Source organism: Plectropomus leopardus, chromosome 3, assembly GCF_008729295.1.
Source record: "Plectropomus leopardus isolate mb chromosome 3, YSFRI_Pleo_2.0, whole genome shotgun sequence".
NCBI classification, from domain to species: Eukaryota; Metazoa; Chordata; class Actinopteri; order Perciformes; family Serranidae; genus Plectropomus; species Plectropomus leopardus.
Genome location: NC_056465.1, coordinates 1,784,642 through 1,810,641, shown reverse-complemented (window position 1 = coordinate 1,810,641; position 26,000 = coordinate 1,784,642). Strand labels below are relative to the sequence as shown.

The 26,000-nt window shown below is 42.4% G+C and overlaps 1 protein-coding gene across 2 annotated transcripts; it reads left to right on the top strand.

Annotated features, from left to right (window-relative positions):
• Positions 1–15,574: 15,574 nt before the first annotated feature.
• On the top strand, positions 15,575–24,687 carry rad54l (RAD54 like). Of its 2 annotated transcripts, none has more exons than XM_042512872.1 (18): positions 15,575–15,866; positions 15,979–16,068; positions 16,573–16,677; positions 16,776–16,836; positions 16,921–17,056; positions 17,771–17,840; positions 18,634–18,913; positions 19,011–19,135; positions 19,751–19,901; positions 20,015–20,141; positions 20,345–20,419; positions 21,028–21,158; positions 21,308–21,418; positions 22,382–22,505; positions 22,595–22,673; positions 22,759–22,938; positions 23,164–23,327; positions 24,165–24,687. In XM_042512872.1, exons 1-18 carry the CDS (start codon positions 15,816–15,818, stop codon positions 24,364–24,366), a joined length of 2,262 nt encoding a protein of 753 aa, XP_042368806.1. In that variant the 5' UTR covers positions 15,575–15,815; the 3' UTR covers positions 24,367–24,687. The 2 variants fall into 2 exon arrangements, with proteins under 2 accessions (XP_042368806.1, XP_042368797.1); XM_042512863.1 differs by having other exon boundaries at positions 18,625–18,913.
• The last annotated feature ends 1,313 nt before the right edge of the window (positions 24,688–26,000 follow it).

Here is a 26,000-nt window from a genome sequence, read left to right as displayed (position 1 = left end):
CTGGCTGCTCCCCTCCACAAAGTGATTGCTGATCTGGCAGGGGAAAAAAATGTAGAGGCCAGGGGATTTCGCTGAGGGATGCCTGGACCCCCCAGTGTGAGAGTAGTTTTAGAGAACTCAAGGAAAGGTTGATGTTGTCACCTGTTCTGGCCTACGCTAACTTTAAGCTGCCTTTCATTCTAGAAGTGGATTCCAGCCATGATGGTCTGGGGGTGGTCCTTTCTAAAGAACAGGGTAGCAAGGTTTGACCAGGTATGGTATGGGAAAAATGATAAAAGACTGGTGTCAAACATGTGAGAGATGCTAAAAACACATAGCCACAGGTTGGAGCTCCTATGGGCCATTTCTTAGCTTCCTGACCCAATGAAATATTGGCCATTGGCTTTTCACTTCTAGAGCCTGCTAGGGATGGGATGGGACAAGTGTTAATGTTGACTGATGTTTTTTCCAAGTTTACCCAGGTCTTCTCCACCAGAGATCAGCAGGCCTCTACAGTGGCAGAGGTGCTAACCAAAGAGTAGTTTTACAGGTGTGGTTTCCCAGCTAGACTGCATTCTGATCAGGGCTGTAGCTTCGATAGCGCAATAATTCAACAATTGTGTGATCTGTACGGCAGTAAGAAGTCCAGGACCACCCCCATCACCCTCAAAGAAACAGCCAGTGTGAGCATTTCAACCGGACTCTCTTCGACCCCCTTCACACCTTGTCAGCTGAGCAGAAGCACAGATGCCCTGAGTACCTCCAACAGGTCATGTTCAGCGAACATCGAACATCGGCTGCGCCTGCAGGTGGCAGTGGAGAATGCCCAGGAATGGACAAGGTAAGCTGCAACCCAGCGGAAGGACAGGGCAGACAGACAAACAGGCTCAGGACTTTGGGACCATTCCTATAGAGAGTGAAATAAAATCAAGGATGCCTGGGCCCCCCAAAATCTTCCAGGTGGGGAAGCCCCCTGACCATGGAGGTGCAGTGTATGCTGTTGCCCCATGAGAAAGGCTATTAGAGGTGCGCCATGTTCACCATTCCCAGCTCAAACCTGCTTCTGTCCCTTATGCTCCTCCTACCCCTGTGATTGGACCTGGCCCACCATCGACCAACCCTGATGAGGAGTGTGCGTGGTGGGTGGTTGTCAGGTACGTGCCCGGATTGAAGGACCCCCAGCTGAGGTGATACCAGCACTCTGCATCACCTACAGCACCTGATACTTCTGCTAGCACTAGTTCCTACCCAGCCGCCTGTCCTGAGGTGGTTAGACGCTCAGCCCGTGAGATGGCTGGTAGACACTCTAACCCTCACCACTTGCCAGTGAGAGTAGAGAGCAGAGCAAATGGGGTTACACATTTAATTTTCCCCCAAGAAATTATATATTTTTGTTGTTGTTTTAGTTTTGGTGACATCAAAACTCCTGCTTGGATCTCTCTAACGCTTGTTTTGTTTGTCTTGTACAAGTGCTATAGGTGCATTGTCGGCCCAACGGTGGAGAGTTTGATGGTAGTTAGTCCTCACCTGTTCACACTCCCCATTTATTATTATTATTATAACCTTTATTTAATCAGGATGGTCCCATTGAGATCAGAGATCTCTTTTACAAGTGAGACCTGGCCAAGATCAGTTCCAATAATAAATTACCATAAAATCACATAGAATCACATAAATTTGAATACACTGACACAGTCAGATAAAACATTTGCACACAGACAGGCTGGACTCAATGGATTTCACCATAGTTTTGAACCCATTCAGGGTCACTAAGTTTTGAAGCATAACATCAGTCTGAAGATTGTTCCATGTAGCAAGAGCAAAAAACTTGAAGGCCTTCTTTCCCATTTCTGTTCAGACTTTGGGAATTTAAAAACACAAAAAGTCCTAAGAACATTATCGTGTGGTTGGTAAATTGCACTTACTTCACCATTAATTTTGCACTCCCTTTTTAATTGCTTTGGTGTGTGTGTGTGTGAGAGAGAGAGAGAGAGAGAGAGTGTGTGTGCAGGGCACTGGAGTATGGCAAGGGATTCTGTCTTGTCTCTGTCCATCATTTTAGCCATCTGTATTTTGGATTTAACTGATTTCACTGAAGTGCTAAAGGGCAAGTGCCACCTAAAATTCTCAGGCCTTACCACAGCTCAGCCACATTTAGAATGCCAAATAGCGTACCAGTAACTGAAAAGAATCCCAATAAACTAACGTACCTGATTTTTTCAAGCAGAGAATATTCAATTCATAATTCTATTTATATTATCATTATTGTTGTAAAATGCTCATTATCAATATTGTTGTATTTTAATCATTCTTATTCTTACAATAATGTCCATAAAAACAATTCCCTGTCTGCCACTGCTGTAGACACAGTCAAAGGAGTTCACACAGAAGTTTCACATGAAGCAGCAGGTCTGTTTACCTTATGCCTCCAGTATCACTAGTATCAGGAGATGACACATACCAGCAGCAGCTGACAGGAGTAGGTGTGTTCTCTCCTCTGCAGAAGAAAGTGTGTTCCTGGTAATAACATCAAACAGTTGGATGTCAGCATGTTAAAAAGGCTGGATGTAAAGAAGGAGAAGCTGCCACCTGCTAATAGAAAGAGTTTGTCACTCAGTAAACTATCCTGCACAAAAAAAACCAAACAAACTCAACTCTATCATTCTAACTAAGCTTTGAACAGTGTGGGGATTTCTGATCAGTTATTTGAATCAGTTTTTGGTGTGAATGCACATACTCCATATTCATTATTTTATGTGTGTTTGGGTCTCCACAATGACGTATCAGACAGGGCCCAGCATTTGAAACATACCCACCTCATTGTCATGTAATCATAAACATGCAAAAAGAGTCTTGTGCAGGTAAAATAGAAAGATAGATTATTACATGTATCAAAACCAAAACATGAAAGCTACAGGGCTGAAAAACAGCATGTACAAGACGGGATGAGCGCAAAAGCAAAAAGAGCAAACTTTATTGTTGTGTCTTCCTTTGTATTTCTTCAACTTATACTCAGGTACACAAGGAACTAGACAGAATTAGACCATTGTACAAGTGCGTCCTCTGGTGACTATCACAAGTAAATGTCTACCCCTTAACAACAGGTGGCAGTGTAAGGCCATAAATCACAGTATATGACATACTCCTCCCCACTTAATGAACAAGCCGCACCTAAAAAAATTAGGAATGCCAGTTATAATAAATTGAACAGCACAGCATATAAACACAACTAAGTCACGCCAGTAGCAACTAAAATGAATTGTACGCAACTGCAACCAAAACCATGAAATTTCTGTCAAAATTACATATAATTATAAAACATATCTCAAGCATTTAACCATGCCATAATAAAAATCTTTTCAGTCCTTTTAACACCAATGCAACATGTCACTATATAAAAGTCCACGTCCATATTACTTTTTTTGTGTGTGTGTTTAGTGGTTTTAGGGAAAGAGGTAGACTGCTCAGACCCTGACATTACCCTAGGGATTATTCTGCCATGTTCTTCACGGGAAGTCATAACTACCAATCCAGGCATTTGGGCAGCCACCGTTCTCTCTGAGGGTACCGGCGGACAGCACTGCCATCCGGCAGAGCCACACTGGGTGTAGCAGGAACAGACATCATTGTGAATGGTGGTGACAGTTCAGTCTCTTACAGAGTTGAAGAAGCAGGTGTGGTGGAAACAGGCTCCATTGCAAGCGGCCAATCCTGGGTGAGTGTGAATTGGGCTGAACTGACATGCATGAATGGCTCAGCACCACCTGGTGAGGTTTCCACAGGTGTTTTTTCCACACAATGTCTTCAGTGATCTTGAGTGTGTATGACACTGGGCCAGTCTGTGCTATTGCCGTAGCAGGAACCCATTTTAGCCTGTTGCTATAGTTGCGTGCCACTACAGGCTTTCCTTTCCTGCATCTCTCAACTTGATACTGCTGTCTGCATAGGACAATGTCTTTGGTCTTGAGTGGCTTCAAAAGGTTGATGTTGGTGCAAAGCTGTCTCTTAATAAGAAGTTCTGCAGCAGCATCCCTTTTGGTTGAGTGTGGAACATTTCTGTAGGACAGCAGGAATCTGTTCGGCCGCTAGTGGTCAGAGCCTTGTCCCTGAGAAGCTTTCAACGCAAGTTTTATACTCTGAACAAATCTCTCCGCTGTACCATTAGTTGATGGGTGGTATGAAGCAGAGTGAATGTGTTGTACTCTATTGATCTCATGGAATCTCTCAAATTCTTGTCAGACAAACTGGGGTCCGTTATCACTCATGACTTGTTCAGGAAAGTCAAACTGACTAAACATTTCACCATTTTCTCAGTGGTTTTCTCTGCTGTAGTAGATCTCATTATGGATACCTTTGGCCACTATTTTCTGGCATGAGGGACACATTCTTGCTGTCTCTTCAATCTGTCCGTCAAGTCCAGGCCACCAGAAATAGCTCCTGGCTAGCTCTTTCATGCGGATCATGCCACTGTGGCCAGTGTGCAGCTGCTGTAGTAGCTTTTTTTGCAACGAAGATGGAGTAATCACTCTGGGTCCCCATAGGAGACATCCTGCCTGCACAGAGAGTTCTCTTTGTCTGGTGATGTAATGTTTCAGCTCAGGGAGATCACCACGCCTGCCTCTAACAACTACATCCAATAGCTTTGACAGCACCGGGTCATTTCTGGTGTGGTGTTTCACTTGAGCAGATGTGGTAACTCAGACTTACAGATTTACTTCGGCACTTAATGTCATAAGTGTAAGCTGACAAAATCACATCACATCTGGCTGGCTGCCAAGGGTGGATTGCCATTGTGCGGCCCTAAGACTGTGGTGAGGGGCGGTGGTCCTTCAGAAGAATTAACTTCTTCCTAAAAAGATATTGGTTGAACTTTCGGACACCAAACACTATTCCCAGCGCTTCTCGTTCAATTTGGGCATCTTTTCTTTCTGCGGTGCTGAGTGTGCGTGACACAAATGCAATAGGGCGTTCCTCACTGCTGGGCATGATGTGCAAAACAACTGCCCCCACCCCATAAGAAGAAGCATCACAAGCAAGTTGTATGGGCAGTTCAGGGTCAAAATGTGTCAGGGCATCAGATTCCAGCAATGCAGTTTTTGTCTACAAGAATGCCTTCTCACACTGATCTGACCATTTCCAGGCTCTGTCGTGGCACAGCAGCTGATGAAGTGGTTTAAGCAGAGAAGGTAATAGATAGATTCATAGATCAATAGATCCATAACAGATGAGCAGCCCCAGGTAGGACCAAAGCTGACTTACATTTTGGGGGGCTGGAGTCTTGTGTAGGCCCTCAGAGTCAATCATATGACCCAAATACTCAACTGATGGTTGGAAAAACTCAAACTTGGATCTACGCACCCCAAGTCCATATTTTTCCAGGTGCTGCAGCATGGCATCCAGATTTTTCAAATGCTCCTCTTCTATCTGTCTTGTAGATATCATCCATTGCACACTGGAAGATCAGGAGCAGATGTAATGCCACATGGTAGCCTGCAGTACCTGTAGAGGCCCTTGTGAGTGTTTACTGTGAGAAGCTGTCTTGACACCAAGGTAGGTTTGGTTTAGATCGATCTTGCTACATTTTTTTCCACCAGCTAAGCCGATGAACAAATTATCAATGTGGGGAAGTGGGTATTGCTCACCCTCAAGCACGGGGTTTATAGTCATTTTAAAATCCCCACAGACCCTCACTGTGTCATCTTTTTTTATTACCTGGAGTGGCCCAGTCACTCTGGCTAACAGGTTCCAGCACACCACTCTGTAACAGGGACTCCAACTCTGCCTCAGCTTTTGGTCTTATTGCATAAGGAACCGGTCTGGCTTTTAGGAACCTTGGCCTGCTGTGTGGCTTAATGTTTGACAGTGATTTCCTTCATGCTTCGTAGTTCCTCCATGAACACATCAGGATATATATGGATATATATGTTATATATATGTTGAGGACAGTTGTCAGGCCTGTATTACTTTTGCACAGCCTGCAGATTGCAGGCCAGTCCAATGTGACTTCTTCTAGCCATGAGCGGCCCAACAGAGATGGAAAGTTCCCTTTTACCACATACAGTTCCAGCTTAACTGAAAAAAAACTGAAAATAACCTACAGTCAGTTGTACTAGCTTACCTTGGACAGGGGCAGCTACCACTGATGTGCTGACGTACTGCAGTAAGCGTGTTACCTCACTTCTGGTGCATCTTTGTCTGTATCTGGCAGCGTCTCTGTACTGCTCCTGTAAGCAATTCCCAGCTAGTCTTCTAACTTGCTCCTTTCTTCAGCTGCTTTTTACTTGTCTGTGATTAAAACTTACTTAAGTTTAACACAAACATTTACTGCTGTCTTATCCTCTCAGTGGTTTTTCCTGTTTAATCACACAGCTGTTCATTCACCGCTCAGGGAATCCATGACTCACCCGCTCATTAGCTACTTCAGCTTTAGCTCTGGTTAGCAATGGCTTCTCCCTGCTCTTCTCCCTTTTCTGCTCTTTCCTGCTCAGTGTGCCAGATGTTAAGTTACTCGTCTGCCTCCTTTAGCGATAGTGGTACTTGAAATAAGTGTAGTTTATTTGCTGTGTTTGAGGCAAGGCTTAACGATCTGGAAGTGCGGCTCCGCACCATGGAAAATCCCTCTGTAGCTGCAATAGTTAGCAAGCCCCTTGTAGCTGGTGTGGACCAACATAGCGCAGTCGTCCAGCCCAGCGTGCTAGTCGTCACCCGGCTAGTCATCCCCCGGCAACCCCTGTGCAGCCAAGAGGCTGGGTGACTGTCCAAGTGAAACATAGTAAGCCGAAGCCCACGGCACACCACCATATGGTAAGATCGTTATTCACATCGGCAGCAATGACACCCAGTTACGGCAACCGGAGGTCACTAAAATTAATGTAGAGTTGGTGTGTGAGTACGCAAAGACAATGTCGGACACCATAATCTCCTCTGGACGCCTTTCCAATGTGACCAGTGATGATGATGTTTAGCTGCATGGCATCATATAACCGCTGGTTGTCGAGGTGGTGTCCAGCAAACAACGTGAGCTTCGTAGATAATTGGCATTCTTTTTGGGGAAAACCTGGTCTGCTACAGAGGGATGGCATCCATCCCACTTTGGATGGAGCCGCTCTCCTCTCTAGGAATCCAACCCAGTTTATAAGAGGCTTAAAGCCATGACGATCCAGAGATAGGATCCGGGGGCATAATCGACGTCTTACACATTTTTCTGAGCTTCTTCTAGCACAGTCACAAACCCATAATATTATAAAAACGGTGTCTGTCCCCCAACCACTTCATTTGTTTAAATCTAAAATAAACAAAAGGGGGGTTGTACAAGAAAATCTCATAAAAATTAATACATCTGCTGTCAAAGAGCATCATAACAGGATAATTAATTGTGGACTTTTAAACATTAGATCCCTATCAAGTAAAGCTCTTTTAGTCACTGATTTAATATTGGATAACCACAATGATTTATTTTGCCTCAAGGAGACCTGGCTTTTTCCTGATGAGTATGTTAGTTCAAATGAATCTACTCCTCCTGGTCATACAAATAGTCCCGCTGCTCAAGACACTGGCCGAGGAGGGGGAGTTGCTGCTATTTTTGATTCAAGCTTAGCAATTCATCCTAAAGCTAAGCTAAATTATAGTTCATTTGAAAGCCCTTTTCTTAGTCTTTCTCACCCATCCTGGAAAACTCTACAGCCCATTCCAATTGCTATAGTGTACCATGCCCCCGGCCCATACTCAGAATTTCTATCTGAATTCTCTGAGCTTATATCAACTTTAGTGCTTAAATCTGACAAAGTAATTATTGTAGGGGATTTTAACATTCACGTGGATATTAATAATAATAGCCTTAGAGCTGCTTTCTCCACGCTTTTGGATTCAGTTGGCTTCAGTCAGTGTGTACATGAACCCACCCACCACTACAACCACACCCTAGATCTTGTCCTTGCATACGGCATCGATATTGAAGATTTATTAGTCTTTGCTGAGATTCCCGCTCTGTCAGACCATTATTTCATAACTGTCAACTTTTTATTACTCAATTACACGCCTCTCAGCAAGAGTTACTATACTAGATGTCTGTCTGATGGTGCAGTAGATAAATTTAAGGAATTGCAACCATCCCAACTAAGCTCCTTAAGGAAGTTTTGCCTTTATTAGACAACTTTTTATTAGATATAATCAATGTGTCTTTATTAACAGGTTATGTACCTCAGTCTTTTAAAGTAGCTGTCATTAAACCTCTTCTAAAGAAGTCCACTCTCATTCCTGAGATTTTAGCTAACTATAGACCGATATCTAATCTCCCCTTTATTTCTAAAATCCTTGAGAGAGTGGTTGCTCATCAGCTCTGTGACTTTCTCCAAGACAACAGTTTATTCGAGGACTTTCAGTCAGGCTTCAGAGTTCATCATAGTACAGAGGCGGCACTTGCAAAAATTAATAACGACTTATTTATCGCTTCTGACACGGGTCTGGTCTCTGTTTTAATCCTGTTAGATCTCAGTGCTGCATTTGACACCACTGACCATCAAATCTTACTGCACAGACTGGAAAACTTAATTGGCCTTAAAGGAACGTCACTAGCCTCGTTTAAGTCATACTTATCAGATCGTTCCCAATTTGTTCACATCAATGATCAATCGTCTGTGCATACTAAGGTCTGCTTTGGAGTGCCACAAGGTTCGGTGCTTGGACCAATCCTTTTCACTTTATATATGCTTCCTCTAGGCAACATAATTAGAAAACACTATAAATTTCCATTGTTATGCTCATGATATGCAGTTATATCTATCTATGAAACCAGATGAAACTGATCAGCTATCTAGACTTCAAACATGTCTTAAGGATATAAAAGCCTGGATGAGCCATAATTTCCTGATGTTGAATTCAGACAAAACTGAAGTTATTGTTCTTGGCCCCAAACACCTCAGAAGCTCCTTTTCCAACAATGTAATTTCTCTATATGGCATTACCTTGGCCTCTAGCACAACTGTAAGGAACCTCGGAGTTTTATATGAACAATGCGGGTGTCTCGCTCTTCTTCATTCAGCAGCGGCAGCCGAGAAGGAGCAGCAGGGAGCAGCAGAGCTGACCAGTGGCACGGGCAGGAACGCGTGGCGAGGGAGACTGAAGCACAGCCTGACGGTCGTTACGATGACAATCGCCGCCGCATAAGGGAAGAGGGGACCCGCCGCTGAAGGCAGAACATGACCAGGGAGCCGCGAGGATCGCCGCCACAGAGGGAGAGAGGACACCGCCAGCACGCCAGGCCGGTCAAGCAGACGCACGATGCGAGAGGGGAAGCAGCGGAAGAAAGTGGAGGGGTTGGGGACGCGTTCTACCCTTCCTCCAGCTAAGTACCCCTCTATTACATTGCTCAGCTTAGAGAAGACACTTCAATATTTTATGATCAGAAGGGCTACATAAACAGACTCAAAGACTTGGACGGGGCACCTTTCGAGTGCAGTGAAAACATTTGTTGATTGTTGGGTTAGTTAATTATTATTCATTTATTTCAGAATCAGAATCAGAATCAGAAAAGATTTATTGCCAGGTATAGTTAACACAATACGAGGAATTTGTTCTGGTGGGTTGGTGCAACATAAATATAGAAAAAGAAAACAGATAAAATAGAAGATACAAATATAAAATATAAAATATAAAAAGTACGAGTCTTACAGTGCAAAACAAAACAAGTAACACAAGTAACAGTGTAACAGTGCAAGAAACAGAACCATGGAATTAAAGTTATATACAAGAATGTTTGGAGTGCAAGATATATATTGATATTTACATTGAATTTCACATTTATACAGGTTTGAGTGCAACTTTATGGTGTGGATGTGCTGCATGACCAGCAGCAGTGTCGGTGATGTGCATTAATGAACACATTAATGTAACGTACAGTCTATGAGGAGAGTGCGTCAGTGGGGGACCTGGGCCTTGTTTATGAGGCCGGTGGCAGACGGGAAGAAACTGTTCTTGTGGCGTGAGGTTCTGGTCTTGATGGACCGAAGCCTCCTGCCAGAGGGGAGCGATTGAAAGAGTTTGTGTCCAGGGTGGGAGGGATCGGCCACAATCTTACCTGCATGCCTCAGAGTCCTGGAGGCGTACAGGTCCTGGAGGGAAGGCAGACTGCAGCCGATGACCTTCTCAGCAGAGCGGATGATACGCTGCAGCCTGCGCTTGTCCTTGGCAGTAGCTGCAGCGTACCAGATGGTGATGGAGGAGGTGAGGATGGACTCGATGATAGAGGTGTAGAAGTGCACCATCATCTTCACTGGCAGGTTGAACTTCCTCAGCTGCCGCAGGAAGTACATCCTCTGTTGGGCTTTTTTGGTAAGAGAGCCGATGTTCAGCTCCCACTTGAGGTCCTGGGTGATGATGGTGCCCAGGAAGCAGAAGGACTCCACCGTGACCACTGGAGAGTCTCTCAGGGTGATGGGGGTGAGTGGGGCTGTGTTCCTTCTGAAGTCTACTATCATCTCCACTGTCTTTAGAGCGTTGAGCTCCAGATTGTTCAAGCTGCACCAGGACACCAGACGGTCTGTCTCCCTCCTGTAGGCGGACTCATCTCCATCAGAGATGAGCCCAATGAGGGTCGTGTCGTCCGCGAACTTCAAGAGCTTGACAGACTGGTGACTGGAGGTGCAGCTGTTGGTGTACAGGGAGAATAGCAGAGGGGAAAGAACACAGCCCTGAGGGGATCCAGTGCTGATAGTCTGGGAGTCAGAGATGTGTTTTCCCAGCTTTACATGCTGCCTCCTGTCAGACAGGAAGTCTGTGATCCACCTGCAAGTGGAGTCTGGCACGTTCAGCTGGGAGAGCTTGTCCTGCAGGAGAGCTGGGATGATTGTGTTGAAGGCAGAGCTGAAATCCACAAACAGGATCCTGGCATAGGATTCTTGGGAACAGGGATGATTGTGGAGGCCTTGAAGCAGGCCGGTACGTGGCATGTCTCCAGTGAGGTGTTGAAAATGTCTGTGAACACTGGAGACAGCTGATCAGCACAGTGCTTCAGGGTGGATGGAGAGACAGAGTCCGGCCCACTTGCTTTGCGGGGGTTCTGCCTCTTGAACAGTCTGTTGACATCCTTCTCCTGGATGGAGAAAGGTGTCACTGGGGGGGAGGGGGAGGATGAGTTGGGAGCTTCTGAGGTGGGCAGCTGTGGTGAAGCTCCTGCTGAGATGGGGTAGGTGCAGGTGGAGGGTTGAGGCTGGTCAGAGGTGTGATGGGGGATGGAGTCAGGACTGTCCCATTGTCTTTCAAATCTACAGTAAAACTCATTCAGGCTGTTGGCCAGACGCAAGTCATTGGCAGCTTGTGGGGCTCTGGGTTTGTAATTGGTTATCTGCCTGAGCCCCCACCACACAGAGGCAGTGTCACCGGCAGAGAACTGGTGTTGGAGTTTCTCAGAGTACAAACGTTTAGCTCTTCTCACCTCCTTGCTAAACGCATACTTTGCCTCTCTGAAACCGTCTCTGTTCCCACTCCTGAAAGCTGCCTCTTTGTCTGACCTGAGCTGTCTGAGTTTTGTTGTGAACCAGGGCTTGTCATTGTTATAACTCACCCTGGTCCGTGTTGGTATACAGCTGTCCTCACAGAAGCTGATGTAGGACGTCACAGCATCTGTAAACTCATCCAGAGTTTTGGTAGCAGTCCTGAAAACATCCCAGTCAGTGCAGTCCAAACACGCCTGGAGATTCTCCACTGCTCCACTGGTCCACTGTTTTGATTCCCTCACAATAGGTTTACAGAGCTTCAGTTTCTGCCTGTATACAGGAATCAGATGGACCATCACGTGGTCCGAGAGTCCCAGTGCAGCACGGGGGACGGCGTGATAGGCACCGCTTAATGTGGTGTAACAGTGATCCAAAATGTTCTCCTCTCTGGTCGGACATTTGATTAACTGTCTGTATTTAGGGAGTTCATGTGAGAGGTTACCTTTATTAAAGTCACCAAGCACAATGACAAAAGAGTCCGGGTAGGTCCGCTCCACACAGAGAATCTGGTCAGCGAGCGTGCGTTGTGCGTCCTGCACGTTAGCCGGGATGTAAACACCAACCAGAATGAATGAAGCGAACTCACGGGGGGAATAAAAAGGTTTGCAGTTGATAATAAAAGATTCCAGATGAGGAGAGCAGTGCTGAAGGATCACTGTCACATCGTTACACCAGCCACTGTTCGTGTAAAAACAGATACCTCCACCTTTCATCTTGCCGGACAGCTCCGTGTGGCGATCCGCTCTGAGGCTTTGAACCTTTAGAACCTTTGAAGCTTTACTTTGAACCGCCCTGTGTTGGCTTTTATTTTTTATTTTTTTCTGATAAATTTACCCTGTCGTGGTCACTCCACTCGGTGACATACTGTACCCCTGGTTCGCCCTGATCGTGGCCTTGGATGCTATGCCTGTGTGGCAGGATAGCGTTGCACTCCCTGCCGTGCGGGGCAGTGTGGCAGACAATTGCGCATCACCTATAAATAGACCAGGTCGGACCCGTCTCGTCCTTTCCGCTTCCTCTTCCTCCTTCACGGAGCCGACAGCGTGTGTGGTGGCGTCTCGCTGGTTTGCAAGTTAGATCTCAAAACAAAGGTATGCATGCTCTGTGTCTCCTCAATCCGCTCAAGTTATTCTGTGTTGTGGGCCTGGCGCTTACCTCAGTTTCGCTCCGTCCGGCAGTGCGGTGTTACCTGGAGCCGGGCTGTCTCCCTCGGGTCAGTGTGTGTGTGTGGTGCACTCTCTGCGGGTAAGACGTTCAGTTCTCTGCTATTTTTATATTATGCTGCCGATGGTCGGGTGAGGTGTACTGATTTGTTTTCTCCCGGCTGTCGCTGCTAGAATCTGGGCTGTGCGCTTCCTCCTCCTGCTGCGGTGACATCTCTGATCCTGCTCTCCGTACGCGGCCGTCACGCGCCGCTGTGAGCCTTGCTGCTGTCCTGGCTCTTTCTGTGTCCGGGCTCTTCCTTGTGGCCTTGGTTTTTTTCTCTTTTAGTTTCGTCTTGGCTTCGGCGTTGTCTTGGCTCGTGGCTGTCCCTCTCTCGTCCATTCTGCCGGTGTAACTGTTCTCCGTGTGGCTCTTCGTGGGACTCCAGCCGCTTTGACTCAGCGCTCCGGTTCGGCCTGCACTTGACTCTCTGATCCGGCCCTGTTGACTGCAGCCAAAGGCTGTGGCAACACAGCCTAGACAAAAGTTGCCGGCGTGCGCCCAGAGAGGCGTCCTAACTTTTATTGCCACAGAGCCATACCCGCCAAGACTGTTTTAAATTAGAGTGGCAGACATTTATTGATTGTTTGGGTTTATTTCTTTTCTATTTCTTTCCATTGGATTATTATTGCGTCTCAGTGTTATATTGGATTTATTGTTTGGATTTATTTATGTTATTTCTTTTCATTGAATTATTATTGCTTGAGTTTCTGTTATATCGGATTAATTGTTTAGAAATATTTCTTTTTCCTGCTTTTGATAATTTGTGATTTAGTATAGTTCCTTTTGGCTTTGGGGTGTTATTTTTGGTTATGTTGTGTGTGAGGACTGCCTTGATTTTATGGTTTTAATATTGTTTTCTTTCTGTTGACAGGTGCTGAGGCCCAGAGCGGCAGCGGTTTCCCTGGTGGTGGTTCCTTTTTCACGTTTTTGGTTTGCAGTGTCACGGGTGAAGTGTAGTTTTGGATCCCTCCTTTTTTTGTTACCGCTGTCGTGGTAAGCCCCAGCCCTGTCCCTTATTTCCTTTAAGTGGCTCCTCACATCATTCCTCACCATTATTATTGTATTTATTTTGATTTATTTAGTCTGCTACTCAGTTAAAAATAATTGTTTAATAAAATATATTTTTATAATTGGAAATCACGCTCTCGTCCTGTGGAGTTTTTCGAACTGCGTGCCTTGTTTCAAATCGAAAACTGGTAACTTATGAAGTCCTGTTATATCCTGGGGTGAAAGCCCCCAGGTGGCGTTGTCAGCAACCTTCTTATTCCGCTCGCCTTGCCACATGTGTTGTCGGTCCTGTTTGCACCGATGCTGTGATTGTGCTTGACGCAATCCTCTACTGCCATTATTATGAGCCACGTCTCCACTATCAATATAAGTATGGGACTCTTATCAACACCCACAATATTATCAGAGTTCATTTAGTGATTTTACAACAATCGTTATTGTATTATGACATGCGTCTGTTTCCATTATTGCTGTTCATCTCTCCCCCTCTCTCCCCCTCTCTCTTTCCCTTTTCTTTTTGTCACCCCTGTTACAGGGGTTCTTTTTTAGGAGTTTTATCTTAGATGATATGAGGGTCTAAGGGCAGAGGGATGTCCTACACTGTAAAGACTCCTGTGTTTTGTGATAATGGGCTTTATACATAAAATTGACTAGGCTTGACTTGACTTGTATTATTTTTTAGAGTTTAGCCTGTGACAATTTGAATCACCGGCCACATAACTTTAGTGCTGTTGCTGCTGAGGTCTCTCTTTAGTCTGCTGATGTCTCCTCTTAGCCTTCTTGATGCCAGCTCTCAATCGTGCTCTGGTGATGTATGCCTCCTTGTCCCCTGACTGAAAGGCACCTTTTTTATCTTTGAGAAGAGCCTTCACCTCCCTATTTATCCAGGCTTTCTGGTTGGAGAATGATCTCATCATCTTTGTGATCACCACGTCATCAACACATTTGCTGATATATGATGTCACAGAAGATGCATATTCTTCAAGATTGATCTTGTTATCTTGAGTGGCAGCATCTTTCAACATAAATAGGCCTACATTCAGAACTGGGTCAGAATTACCATGTACTATAGCACTGAGACACAACTTCACCTAAAATAAATGCCTGTAAAGGACAATTTTGCTCCACAGTACCACACAACAAAAGGGAAGACATAAATTGAAAACGAATTGTTGACAGTTTAAAGTTTGATACAGAAAAAGTATTAAATTAGAGAATGATTTTGTTGTATACTAAAAGTATGAGGTAGAAATGGCAATACCAATGTAAATGTGAAATAATAATAATATAGATGGGGAAAAGTTTATTATTGTTATGATTATTATTTAAGAGATATAGAAGTATAGGTTGGCAAAAAGGGAAGTACTCATTAGCAACAGAGTGGCCTTAGCGTTTTACTATACAAGTATTATTTCTGCTGCATGAAGGCATTGCAGCATTTAAATGTATAGCTGGATTAACTTCAACCTGAGCAAACTGGTTTGATTTCTTTCAAAAACATTGGCAGAAATCAATGAGCAACTTAACAATACATGGACCCATAAATACATAAATACTGCAGGAAATACATAAATTTAAAAAAATTTAAAAAATTTAAAATTAATTTAAAAAAGCAAAAAAGGAACGTTTAAACAAAAGAAAATAAACAAGAGAATAACCCCCCAAAAATTCTAAACATTGAAAAAATAATTATGCGCAAGCTATATGTTTTTCTGCAACATAATATTTGAATATATGGTTAAAAAAAGTTTAATTGACATCTTTCCTAGAATTTATTTATATTTGTACTTTACAAGCTTATGTTGATCAGATAAATGACTTTAGTATTCCAGCAGGCGGCACCCTGCAGGAGCAACTACAGCTTGTTTGACCTCTCAGACTTGCCGTAGTGTTGTGAAACATTTAGCGCGAACTTCAATAACTAGAGGGACAACTGCAGCTGCATATCGACCTATTACTGTTACATTTTCTATGGGTCTAAGATCACCTTAGTTGACTATATTAACACGCTGAAGAGGTGTTTTATAAAGTAAGATAAAAACAGGAGCACAGTCATGAGCGCCTATGCCGATGAGATGAAGCAGATAGAACAGTTAGCTGTTTCTGGCTAACTAGACGTGTTAGCATTAAATGCTAGCAACACGGACAGATAACAGCCACACCAAGGAAAGAGGGAAAATGGTAAGCAAGCCGAATTATTGTCATTTACCTCCATTGTGCTACAGACTGCATTCGGGTGCTGACTACCAGCTTGAACTAATGCTATCATGTTGGTCTGAAATGATAACCCCAGAGAAGGAGTCTCGCTCCCAGTCAGGTCGCTAAACGGAGGCATGCAGGAGATTCCGGTGAAGATGAAGACTGGACTTGTAACGTTAGAGCTGTAAGTAAATTAGCATTTAATATCAAATATTACAGGCAACTATTATATGCCACACTTCCTTCAAAGCTGCTACATTTAGTTTCCGAACAGCTCGGTATTGCGCACAAATCACAGTTTGCCTCAGAGGGCTTTACAGTATACGGCATCCTGTTGTCCTTAGACCCTCACATCGACAAAGGAAAAACTTGACAAAAAGAAAAACACAGAAACCTCAGGAGCTGCGACTGAGGAGGAAGCCCTCTTCCAGGACGGACAGATGTAAAATAGATGTCGTAAAAAAAAAAAAGAATTACATTTAAGTATGCATGGCTGCCATGTATTATTTACAGACAGATAGAAACAGAATTTTGTTTATGCTTGAACTGATTCTGCTTTTCTTCATCATATCAGACTATAAAGGAAAATGGCACAATTTAGTGGGGGGAGGATGATAATAAATGAGAATGGTTGTGGATGAGCATTTGGTATGGTTGGAACTGAGATGTGTGTAATGCTTTTTCACAGGAGAAAAGAAGAAAAAGTGAGACCAGAGAGAGCCATATTTCTCCCTTCAGAAAGCCACTGACACAGCTAAACAATCGGCCTGCATGTATGGATGGAGACAAACATGTAAGCCATGTTTTGTATTATTGAACTTCATCTTTGCATACATTTTGTGTGAAACTACAGCAATAGGCCTAACAGGCTCTCTTTTCTCCTTTCTACAGGAGGCATTTATACGAAGTATCCTTTCCAAGCCATTTAAAATTCCTATTCCAAATTACACAGGTAACACTTTTCTACTCCCTATGGCTTCCCTTTCATGTCTTGTGAAGAATTACTGAAACTGCTCTCTTGATCAATTATCCACAGGGTCGCTGGGAATTAGAGCACTTGGTCTGAAGCGTGCAGGAGTAAGGAAAGCACTTCACGATCACCTTGCAGAAGACGCTTTGGTTCTTTATGAGCCCCCAACACTGAGCGCTCATGACCTGATCAAAGCTGACAAGTAGGTTCAAAACACACGGGACCCTTAACAGCAGAATTTTACAGTCACATTTTTCAGGCTAGGAAAATACATAGAATATTTAAAAATCATGGAAAGTTGTGCAAAAGTTGTTGAATTTTGTTGTGTGTTTTGTGACACTGGTAGAGTAATCTTCCACATAAAGGAACACAATGGCATATTACTTTTCTGAAGTTGTCAATATAATGCCTCCATGTGTGAAAACGTTTAACATCAAAATGTTTAACATCATGCATGTTTCTTAATTTTCTCCCGTGCTCTGTCTCTCCCTTCATGTATTTTAGTTCGCTGAAATTATGTTTGAATAAAGTTTGAATCTTTTACTTTTTTTATAAAGTATTCATTAGTTTTTTCAAATTCATTAGTTTGATTGTTTACTACCAGTCATTCAAAACTCATAGGTTTTGCCATGTAGTTTCGTGTTGGCGATTGTCTACAAACTATGATTGTTGTGCCATTGTGAAGTATATGAAAATAAATGCAGTGATCTTGCTTGATTAACTAGTATTGTCTTAATCATGCAGGATGTTTTGAAAGTCGAGGTCAGCGTTGTTTAAAATCATCTGAGGGCCACAATTGGTGTCCGGGACAGACTTTGGACATGACTATCTAAATTATTATTTCTGATCAGATATATGGATTTGTAGAAATAAACTGTTGCTTGTGCAGCCCTGAAAAATTCTTTGTCCTTTCCAGAGAAAAACTGCCAGTCCATGTTGTTGTGGATCCAGTTTTAGGGAAAGTGCTCAGACCCCATCAGAGAGAGGTAAACCCATTTTTTTTCCTAAACTTTAATCACCAAAAGAAGAATAATACAAAACAATGCATTTATCATAGCATTATTGTAATAGTAAAGATGTCGAATTTTACATGAACCCTTTGAAACCTGAGCAAATTGGAGGCAATGAGCAACTTATCAAGATAAGGCCCAACAATTAACAAAACATGGCTTTAAAAAAAAGACAAGATAATAACCTGAAAATAATTTTTAAAAATACCTTTTTTGTATCATAATTTAAATTTTATTAGTATAATAATGACTAGTGTTTTTTTTTTTTTTTTTACATTTTCATATATATATTTTAAAATTTACCCCTTAAAAATTATTTTCAGGTGTTTTTTTCTTTTCACCTCTTGCTAATTTCTTGCAATATGTGGGACATTTTTTGCACACTTGCTCACTGCCTTTTCCTGCGCGTCAAACCAATTTGTTCAAGTTTCAAAGGATTAAACAGCTTGTAAAAGGTGTCTGAATGCAGCACAAGGAAAGTAATGCAGATCCAGCTTTCACAAGGTCAATAAAGTAGTCTTACATTGTTTCTCTTCAGAAACTAAAAAATTTATTAAGAAGTTTATTCTTGACCTTGAAAACAATGGATTGACAAAACACACTCAAGATCCACTTACTTGCTTTTTCTGAAGCTTTCATTCACTGATTCCAGTATTCATCTATGAGAAAAGGGGTTAACCGTGAGATACAACTGAGAGCATCAGAAAATTCTATTATTGTTTTTCATTTGGATTAAAATAAATGTCTTTATCTTCTTGAGGGGGTCAAGTTCCTGTGGGAATGTGTGACGGGGAGACGCATCTCCGGATCGTACGGATGCATCATGGCTGATGAGATGGGCCTGGGGAAGACCTTGCAGTGTATCACCCTCATATGGACCCTGCTGCGCCAAAGTCCTGATTGCAAGCCAGAGATAGACAAGGCCATCGTGGTTTCACCTTCCAGTCTGGTTCGTAACTGGTATAATGAAGTGGGGAAGTGGCTGGGAGGACGTGTCACACCAGTGGCCATTGACGGAGGCTCAAAGGATGGGATCGACAGACAGCTAGGTGGTTCACCTCTCCCCTCTTCCTCAGCAAACCTCATGGAAAGCTGCTCATTGATACTTATTTGCTTATCGATTGTTTTGTTTACTGTGATTTCTAGTGAACTTCATCTCTCAGCATGGTTTGAGAGTACCGACCCCGATCCTCATCATTTCATATGAGACATTTCGACTGCACGCTGAGGTTCTGCACAAGGGCAAAGTTGGACTTGTCATCTGTGACGAGGTCTTTCTTCCTATCTTTTATACTTTAGAGTAGGGGTGGGTGATATATCGAATATACCAGAAGTATCGCGGCTTGTTCCACGTGTGATATATAAAATGACTATATCGCAAGCATCGAGAATAAGTTATCACATCGTTTTTTTTAAGCCACAGGTGTTTCAGTTCTTTGCTCTTTTCTGTATCTGCCTCTCAGACACACACAAAAGCATTGACGCTTCCAGCCCAAGATTAGCCAGGCCCTTCAGAATAAAAGCACAATGGGTCCTGCTTTGATTTATTTAATAACAGTACTTTTTAAAATTTCATGTAAAAATACTTTCAACTTCCTTGTAACTGTATTTTATTGAATGTTATTTTAACCAGAGTGCATTCAACTTTATTATATGACGTTAGTCACTTTAACTTTATTGTAACTGCAGTTCATTCAATAACTTTGTATTTTAGTACTTAATATTGATTTAGAGGACATATAAAGACATTGAGATGTGTATTGTGTATTGCAAATAGCTTTATAATATTGTGATATTATTTCAAAGTCACACTGCCCATCGCTAATTCAGAGTCATCCTTGACTGTTGGCACAATGATCTCACATTAATAGTTGTGTGTGCTGTAGGGACATCGGCTGAAGAACTCTGACAACCAGACATACCAGGCCCTAAATGCCATGAGTGCCCAGAGGAGAGTGCTCATATCAGGCACTCCTATCCAGAACGACCTGCTGGAGTACTTCAGCTTGGTCCACTTTGTTAATGCTGGAATCCTTGGTATGTAGCTCCACACACATGTACACACAACAGCTAAAACACATTTGGGTTATTTCAGCTGTTTGTCCTGATCCACTTAAATGCCATTGTTTTTTTTTCCACTTTCATGGCAGGTACAGCCCAGGAGTTTAAAAAGCGATTTGAGCTTCCCATCCTTAAAGGTCGAGATGCAGATGCCAGTGATAAAGACAGACAGACTGGAGAGGAGAAACTCAAGGAGCTGATCGGCATTGTCAACAGGTGACCAATAATGAGACTTAATAATGAGACAGAAAGAAACAAAAAACAACAATTAGGGCAATAGTGATAAAAGAAGTTTTCCGTTTCTGTTTTTCTTACATACTTATGCATCTGCAGACCACACTGGTGTAAAAATGTTTTGGCTGCATTTCACTCCTTTAAGTGAAACGTCCCTCTGTAAAAATGACTTTTTGTGTCCACAGGTGCTTGATCAGGAGAACTTCTGATATCTTGTCTAAATATCTTCCTGTGAAAATCGAGCAGGTTGTGTGTTGCAGGTAGGTTGACTCATTTGGTTTCTGGTACGAGGAGGTTGAGGAGAAGTTGATGCAAAGTTCTTCGCTTCATCTAACTAGTGCCCACATATCCCTCCAGCCCTCCTGCACTGCCTATTCCTTTCCTAAAGTGTTTTCAGAAACATATTTTAGTGCCCTAAGTAGCTGTAATAGCAAGAATTTGTGAACAGCAAGTGAGCTCAATACTGATTCTGGCACAGTGAGGCTGAAAAAAACTTTGATCAAACGTTAAATTAAGTGCTGAAAAATATGAACTAAAACTCTGTTACATGTTTTCAGAAACATGTTTTATCATACTTTAACTGTAATATGAGTTTTTACCAGCTGTCCATCCTTGTGTCACATGGACGAGTTTGCATTACTTCACCCGGCAACGGGGGCCTTTATTAGTGCGATGCAGCGTATTGCCTTCTGGTAGTTGTAGGTTTTCTACCTCTTGGGCAAAGCGTCCTTTTCCTCTTTCTTCTCTGGTCATTTAGCACCAATTTCCAGTATTTGCTTCTTTCCACTGCACAGACGGCTGAGAGGACCCTTCTAATATCTGAAATACTTCTGTAAACATGTAGTAAATAATGACTGTTTTCCTGCAGGCTGACTCCTCTGCAGTCAGAGCTCTATAAGCGCTTCCTGAGGCAGGCCAAACCCATCGAGACGTTACAAGAGGGCAAAATAAGTGTCTCCTCCCTGTCCTCCATCACATCACTCAAGAAACTATGCAATCGTAAGTGCTGAAGCCAAATGGAACAGGGGACACTGTGGTTGAGGCTGTCTTATGTTTGTCTTTTATGGCATTAGCCACACAGTGTCCATCTGCTTATGTAAAATTATCAGCTGCTTAGTAGAAATACTAACCACTGTTGTTTGTCACAGACCCAGCTCTCATCTATGACAAGTGTGTGGAGGGTGAGGAGGGCTTTGAGGGGGCGCTGGATCTGTTTCCACCAGGCTACTGCACTAAAGCTGTGGAGCCTCAGCTCTCTGGTGAGAACATGTAAATAGCATGCATGTGAAACAAATCGAGACCTTATAATTAAACTTCAGAGAATAGCTTTTAGGATAGTACATAAAGCTGGCTATTAAGATTCTGCCAATATTTTTCGAGGATCCCGCACCTTAAAATTTGTAGATATTGTGTATTTAAAAACATTGGAAATACTTTTTCGAGTTGTTAACAAAAGCATTCTGGTCTGTATTGATTTTTTTGAATTGAGAGAAAGAAATTATAATTTAAGAGTGTTGTTCATTTTTGAAACATGCAAAGTGAGAACAGATGTAAAATATAGATGTATTTCAGTTTTGGGAGTCAGGTTATGGAATGGGCTCTCTGCTGAATTTTAAAAAAAGTCTAAAAATGTAAAATGATTACAAATTATAATGTATGATAGTGTGAAATAATTCAGGACTGATTATAGTGTGGAATAATAGAGGATTACAGTTTAGAGTGTAATGTTTTTTTTATTATTTGGACTTCAGCATATTGCTTTTTTAGTTACTGATTGAAAACAAAGTGTGAAATAATCTGTTTCACATGATACATGTAACTGAAATAAAATAATTCATTCATGTTACATATTGCTCAGTACACAGCAGTTGGTGTAAAAGTAATCCAGATACATAGCTTGATGGCTCCTGCTGAGTCACTTTCTACCACAACAAAGTTTAAACTGACTTGTTCTAAGAGGGTCAGAATTACAGAGACGGATGTGAACATCTTAAGATGTGTGGCCGCCTCATTAATAGCTTGAAGGGCTGGTTCTGCTTGTATTATCATTTCAGTCACTTACTGTGTAGTCAGTTGGGATGGAGGAGCTGATGGGCAACCCTTTTTTCATAGTGTTTTATTGACAGATTGTTCTGTTTCTGAACGGGATATTACATGTGGACAACTCTGTTTGACTCATACACAACCTGTTCATGGGTAAGAAATTGTTTCCTTGGTTCCAGGGAAAATGCTGGTTCTTGACTACATTCTGGCAATGACAAGGACTACAACCAGTGACAAGGTGGTGCTTGTCTCCAACTACACTCAAACACTGGACCTCTTTGAAAAGCTCTGCAGATCTAGAAGGTACTTTTCCACAAACTGCTTTTTATTTGTGTCTATTATGTGATTTCTGGGTTTAAGTGATCAACAACCCTCTTGCTGGTTTTTTACAGATACCTCTATGTTCGACTGGATGGCACAATGTCTATCAAGAAAAGGGCCAAGATCGTAGAAAGATTCAACAGTCCATCTGTGAGTTGGAAATTCCATTTCAAACAACACTCACTGTGAGCTTTGTGAAGCAGCTGAACAACATCTGAATCAATGTGTTTCTCAGAATCCAGAGTTCATCTTCATGCTGAGTAGCAAGGCAGGTGGATGTGGCCTGAATCTGATTGGTGCTAATCGCTTGGTTATGTTTGATCCTGACTGGAACCCAGCCAATGACGAGCAAGCAATGGCACGGGTATGGAGAGACGGCCAGAAGAAGACGTGCTACATTTACAGACTGCTGTCGGTGAGTTCATCACAGCTCACAAGATGCAGACCTAAAAGAGATCATCACCACTGCTTAATGTCTGTTTTAGGTTTTAAGTGACATCAGGAATGTTTTTGGAAACATAAATTAGGTATTTCTACTGACTGAATTATTCAGCAAAGTTGAGGACCTTGAAATCAATAGTGTGTGTGTGTGTGTGGGTGGGTGTGTGGGTGTGGTTGGTGGGGTTGTTGTTGTTGCCAGACGGGGACGATCGAGGAGAAGATCCTGCAGAGGCAGGCCCATAAGAAGGCCCTGAGCAGCTGTGTGGTGGATGAGGAGCAGGACGTGGAGCGTCACTTCTCTCTGGGTGAACTCCGAGAACTATTCACTCTCAACGAGGAGACAACCAGCGACACACATGACAGGTAACACAACAAATCACTCTCACAAGTACAGTAGTTGATGCTGCTCACTCTGAGGAGAAGTGTGTTGCCATTGACAAGTAACTTTTGACTTGAGTGATTGTTGAAATCTGACTGCTTTAATTTGTCTATTCTCTTTGCTGTTTGAAAACGTTTGCAAGAAGGAAACCTTGTCTTTTACTACAAACCAGATCTACTTACGGGTGTTACCTTACCTTGATCCTAGGGGCCAGATGCATAAAAAACTGTAAATTCACAGTTAAAGCTGTGTTTGTACAAAGGCTGAAGTATGCATTCTTTTTGTCAGATCTTTAAAGCCATGCATATGGCTGCAGAAATACACCACTGTCTCTCTGTCTGTCACAGTACAGCACTGTTGTAAAGACAAATCATTAGGAGCTCAACTATTAATATTTTCTAATTGTGTAGAAAATATTCTCAACAACAAACTGGTCCTCTAACATAATTTATTGTGTTTCTTATTGTCTTTCTGACAGCAGTACTTGATATCAACAGTGTGACAGTTCTCTTTTAGCTATTCTGTAACATTTCTGTGAATGAAGTTTGGCTAGAAACAGAGCAGAACAGGTTGCCTTGTGTGTCAGTGTCAGGGTGTTGGTCATGCTGATGATCATGAACAGGTGGAATTCATCAGGCTGAAATGAAACAAGTTTGTTAAGAGAGTTTGGTAAACATGATTTGGAAAATTCTTGAATGATGCTACATTTATTAGATTACATCTCTCAACATATATTAATTTTTTTCATTTTGTCATAGGTCATGCATGATCATAATGTTCCTGGTGTTTTGAACTCATCCCCCCTCTCGCGGTGTTGTTAGGTTTCGCTGCCGCCGCTGTGTGAACAATAGGGAGGTGCGGCCTCCTGCTGATGACTCTGACTGTACCAGTGACCTCTCCCAGTGGAACCACTGCTTTGACAAGAAGGGCCTGAGGGACCAGGTGCTGAAAGCTTCCTGGGATGCTGCCGTATCATTCGTCTTTCACCAACGCTCTCATGAGGACCAGAAGGGTGTAGTATAGCAGGAGAAGCTCTACAGACGATCAATCACTCAACCGCATGGACTGTGTACTCTGTTATTTATTTGTTATTCAATTATTGTGTTGGATTTTTTTTAAATATTAAAACCAAAAAAGAATGATTTGTAATCTGTCCATCATGAATGCAGTAACTTCTCGGGGCAAAAAGCATTGACATTGATACTGGATTTTTTTTCATTTGTGACCTTGAAACCTTAACAAATTGGCTTAATCTTTTTCAGAGACATGGAAAGAAGAAAATCAGCAACTTCTCAAGAAATTAACCCAAATAAGCAAGGAATTAGTAAAAAGTTACAAGAAAACCCCCACAATTTAGAAAAAAAGAAAAGAAAAAATGGTGAAAAAAGGAATAAATGCTTGAAAAATTGCAAAAATGTAATTGTAATTAAAAAACAAATTTCTATTTTTTTTTTCTTTTTTGCTCTCTCTCTTTTTTCCGTGTTTTTAATTGAATTTAATTTTTAATTTTCAGGTCATTTTTTTGTCAGCTGTTCCTAATTTCTTGCAAACCACCGGACATTTCTTGCTAAGGTGTTTGTTGCCTTTTTAGCCATGTTTTCAAAAGAAATCAAGCCAATTTGCTCAGGTTTCAGAGGTTTTAACAGCTGTGAAAGGCATCTGAGGGTAACACAAGAAATCGATGTTGATTCAGGTTTCAAAGGGTTAAATAGTAAATGGTAAGGGACTTGTAAAGTGCCTTTCTAGTCTGTTAAAGTCCATACATGGTGCCACCTGCTAAAGTTGAGTGTAGGTTTCTTATAAAGACACACAACAAGTGATAATTGTATGACAGTGCGAACATTTAATTTCCGGTGGAATGCACAGAATGTGAATATTATCCTCGTAAACGTTTTGTAGGCGAGTAATCGTCCAAAAAAGTATTTTTGTTTTGTGTGTGTTTTCCTTTTGTCTTTGGTGCGCAAAGGCCTTTAAACAGCCCACAATTTCAGTAACTGGCCTTAGTGCCATGCCACCTCACCTCAGGGTGCATAAGACCCATGTTGTTGTTCCTTGTTGGCAGCACAAACAGGATGATTTGACTGGGAGCAGTTACTCTTTTGGTAGCCTAGTTGCGTGTTTATAATCCACAGATGCAACACTAAAGCTGAGTGACCCTCTCCATTCACCCATTTATCTGACTCTCTACAAGCTTCTGTTCTCTGCTGTCTTTGCTTCACTCTGGAAACAGCAGTGAATCAGAGTGTTCATTGTGTGTCAAACAGCCGTCATTGTGTGATAGTAATAGCGAGGATGTGTCTGACCCTTTACCTCGGTGCTAAACTGATTTCAGCACAGACCTCAGAATAAAATCTTAAGCCAACAATCATGTCACAGTGTTTCATGTTGGCCATAGCTGAATTATCCAGTTGCAGTTTACTGCATTTTGTTAGCTTGCAGTTATTGTTGATGAGGTCTGGTCACAATTTAGGAATAGAGATATTGTGGTAACACTGTTGTAACGAAGTGTGTTCTTCCACCGAATAGTTTTTCCCCCTGTTAATGCATAGTTGGTATGTTTTTAAAAAAATAAATAAATAAAAAGGGGTTAGTTAACATGCTCAGGGGGGACAGAGAAACGACCAGTTATCTTACTCCTGTGGTTTACCAATGTTTGG

Bases quoted from the DNA above. Each gene is read 5' to 3' on its own strand.
- rad54l (XM_042512863.1), top strand. From the start codon at position 15,816: ATGCTAGCAACACGGACAGATAACAGCCACACCAAGGAAAGAGGGAAA. The intron at 16,837-16,920 runs GTAACACTTTTC...AATTATCCACAG, and splicing joins TCCTATTCCAAATTACACAG to GGTCGCTGGGAATTAGAGCA. The intron at 22,939-23,163 runs GTGAGTTCATCA...TGTTGTTGCCAG, and splicing joins ACATTTACAGACTGCTGTCG to ACGGGGACGATCGAGGAGAA.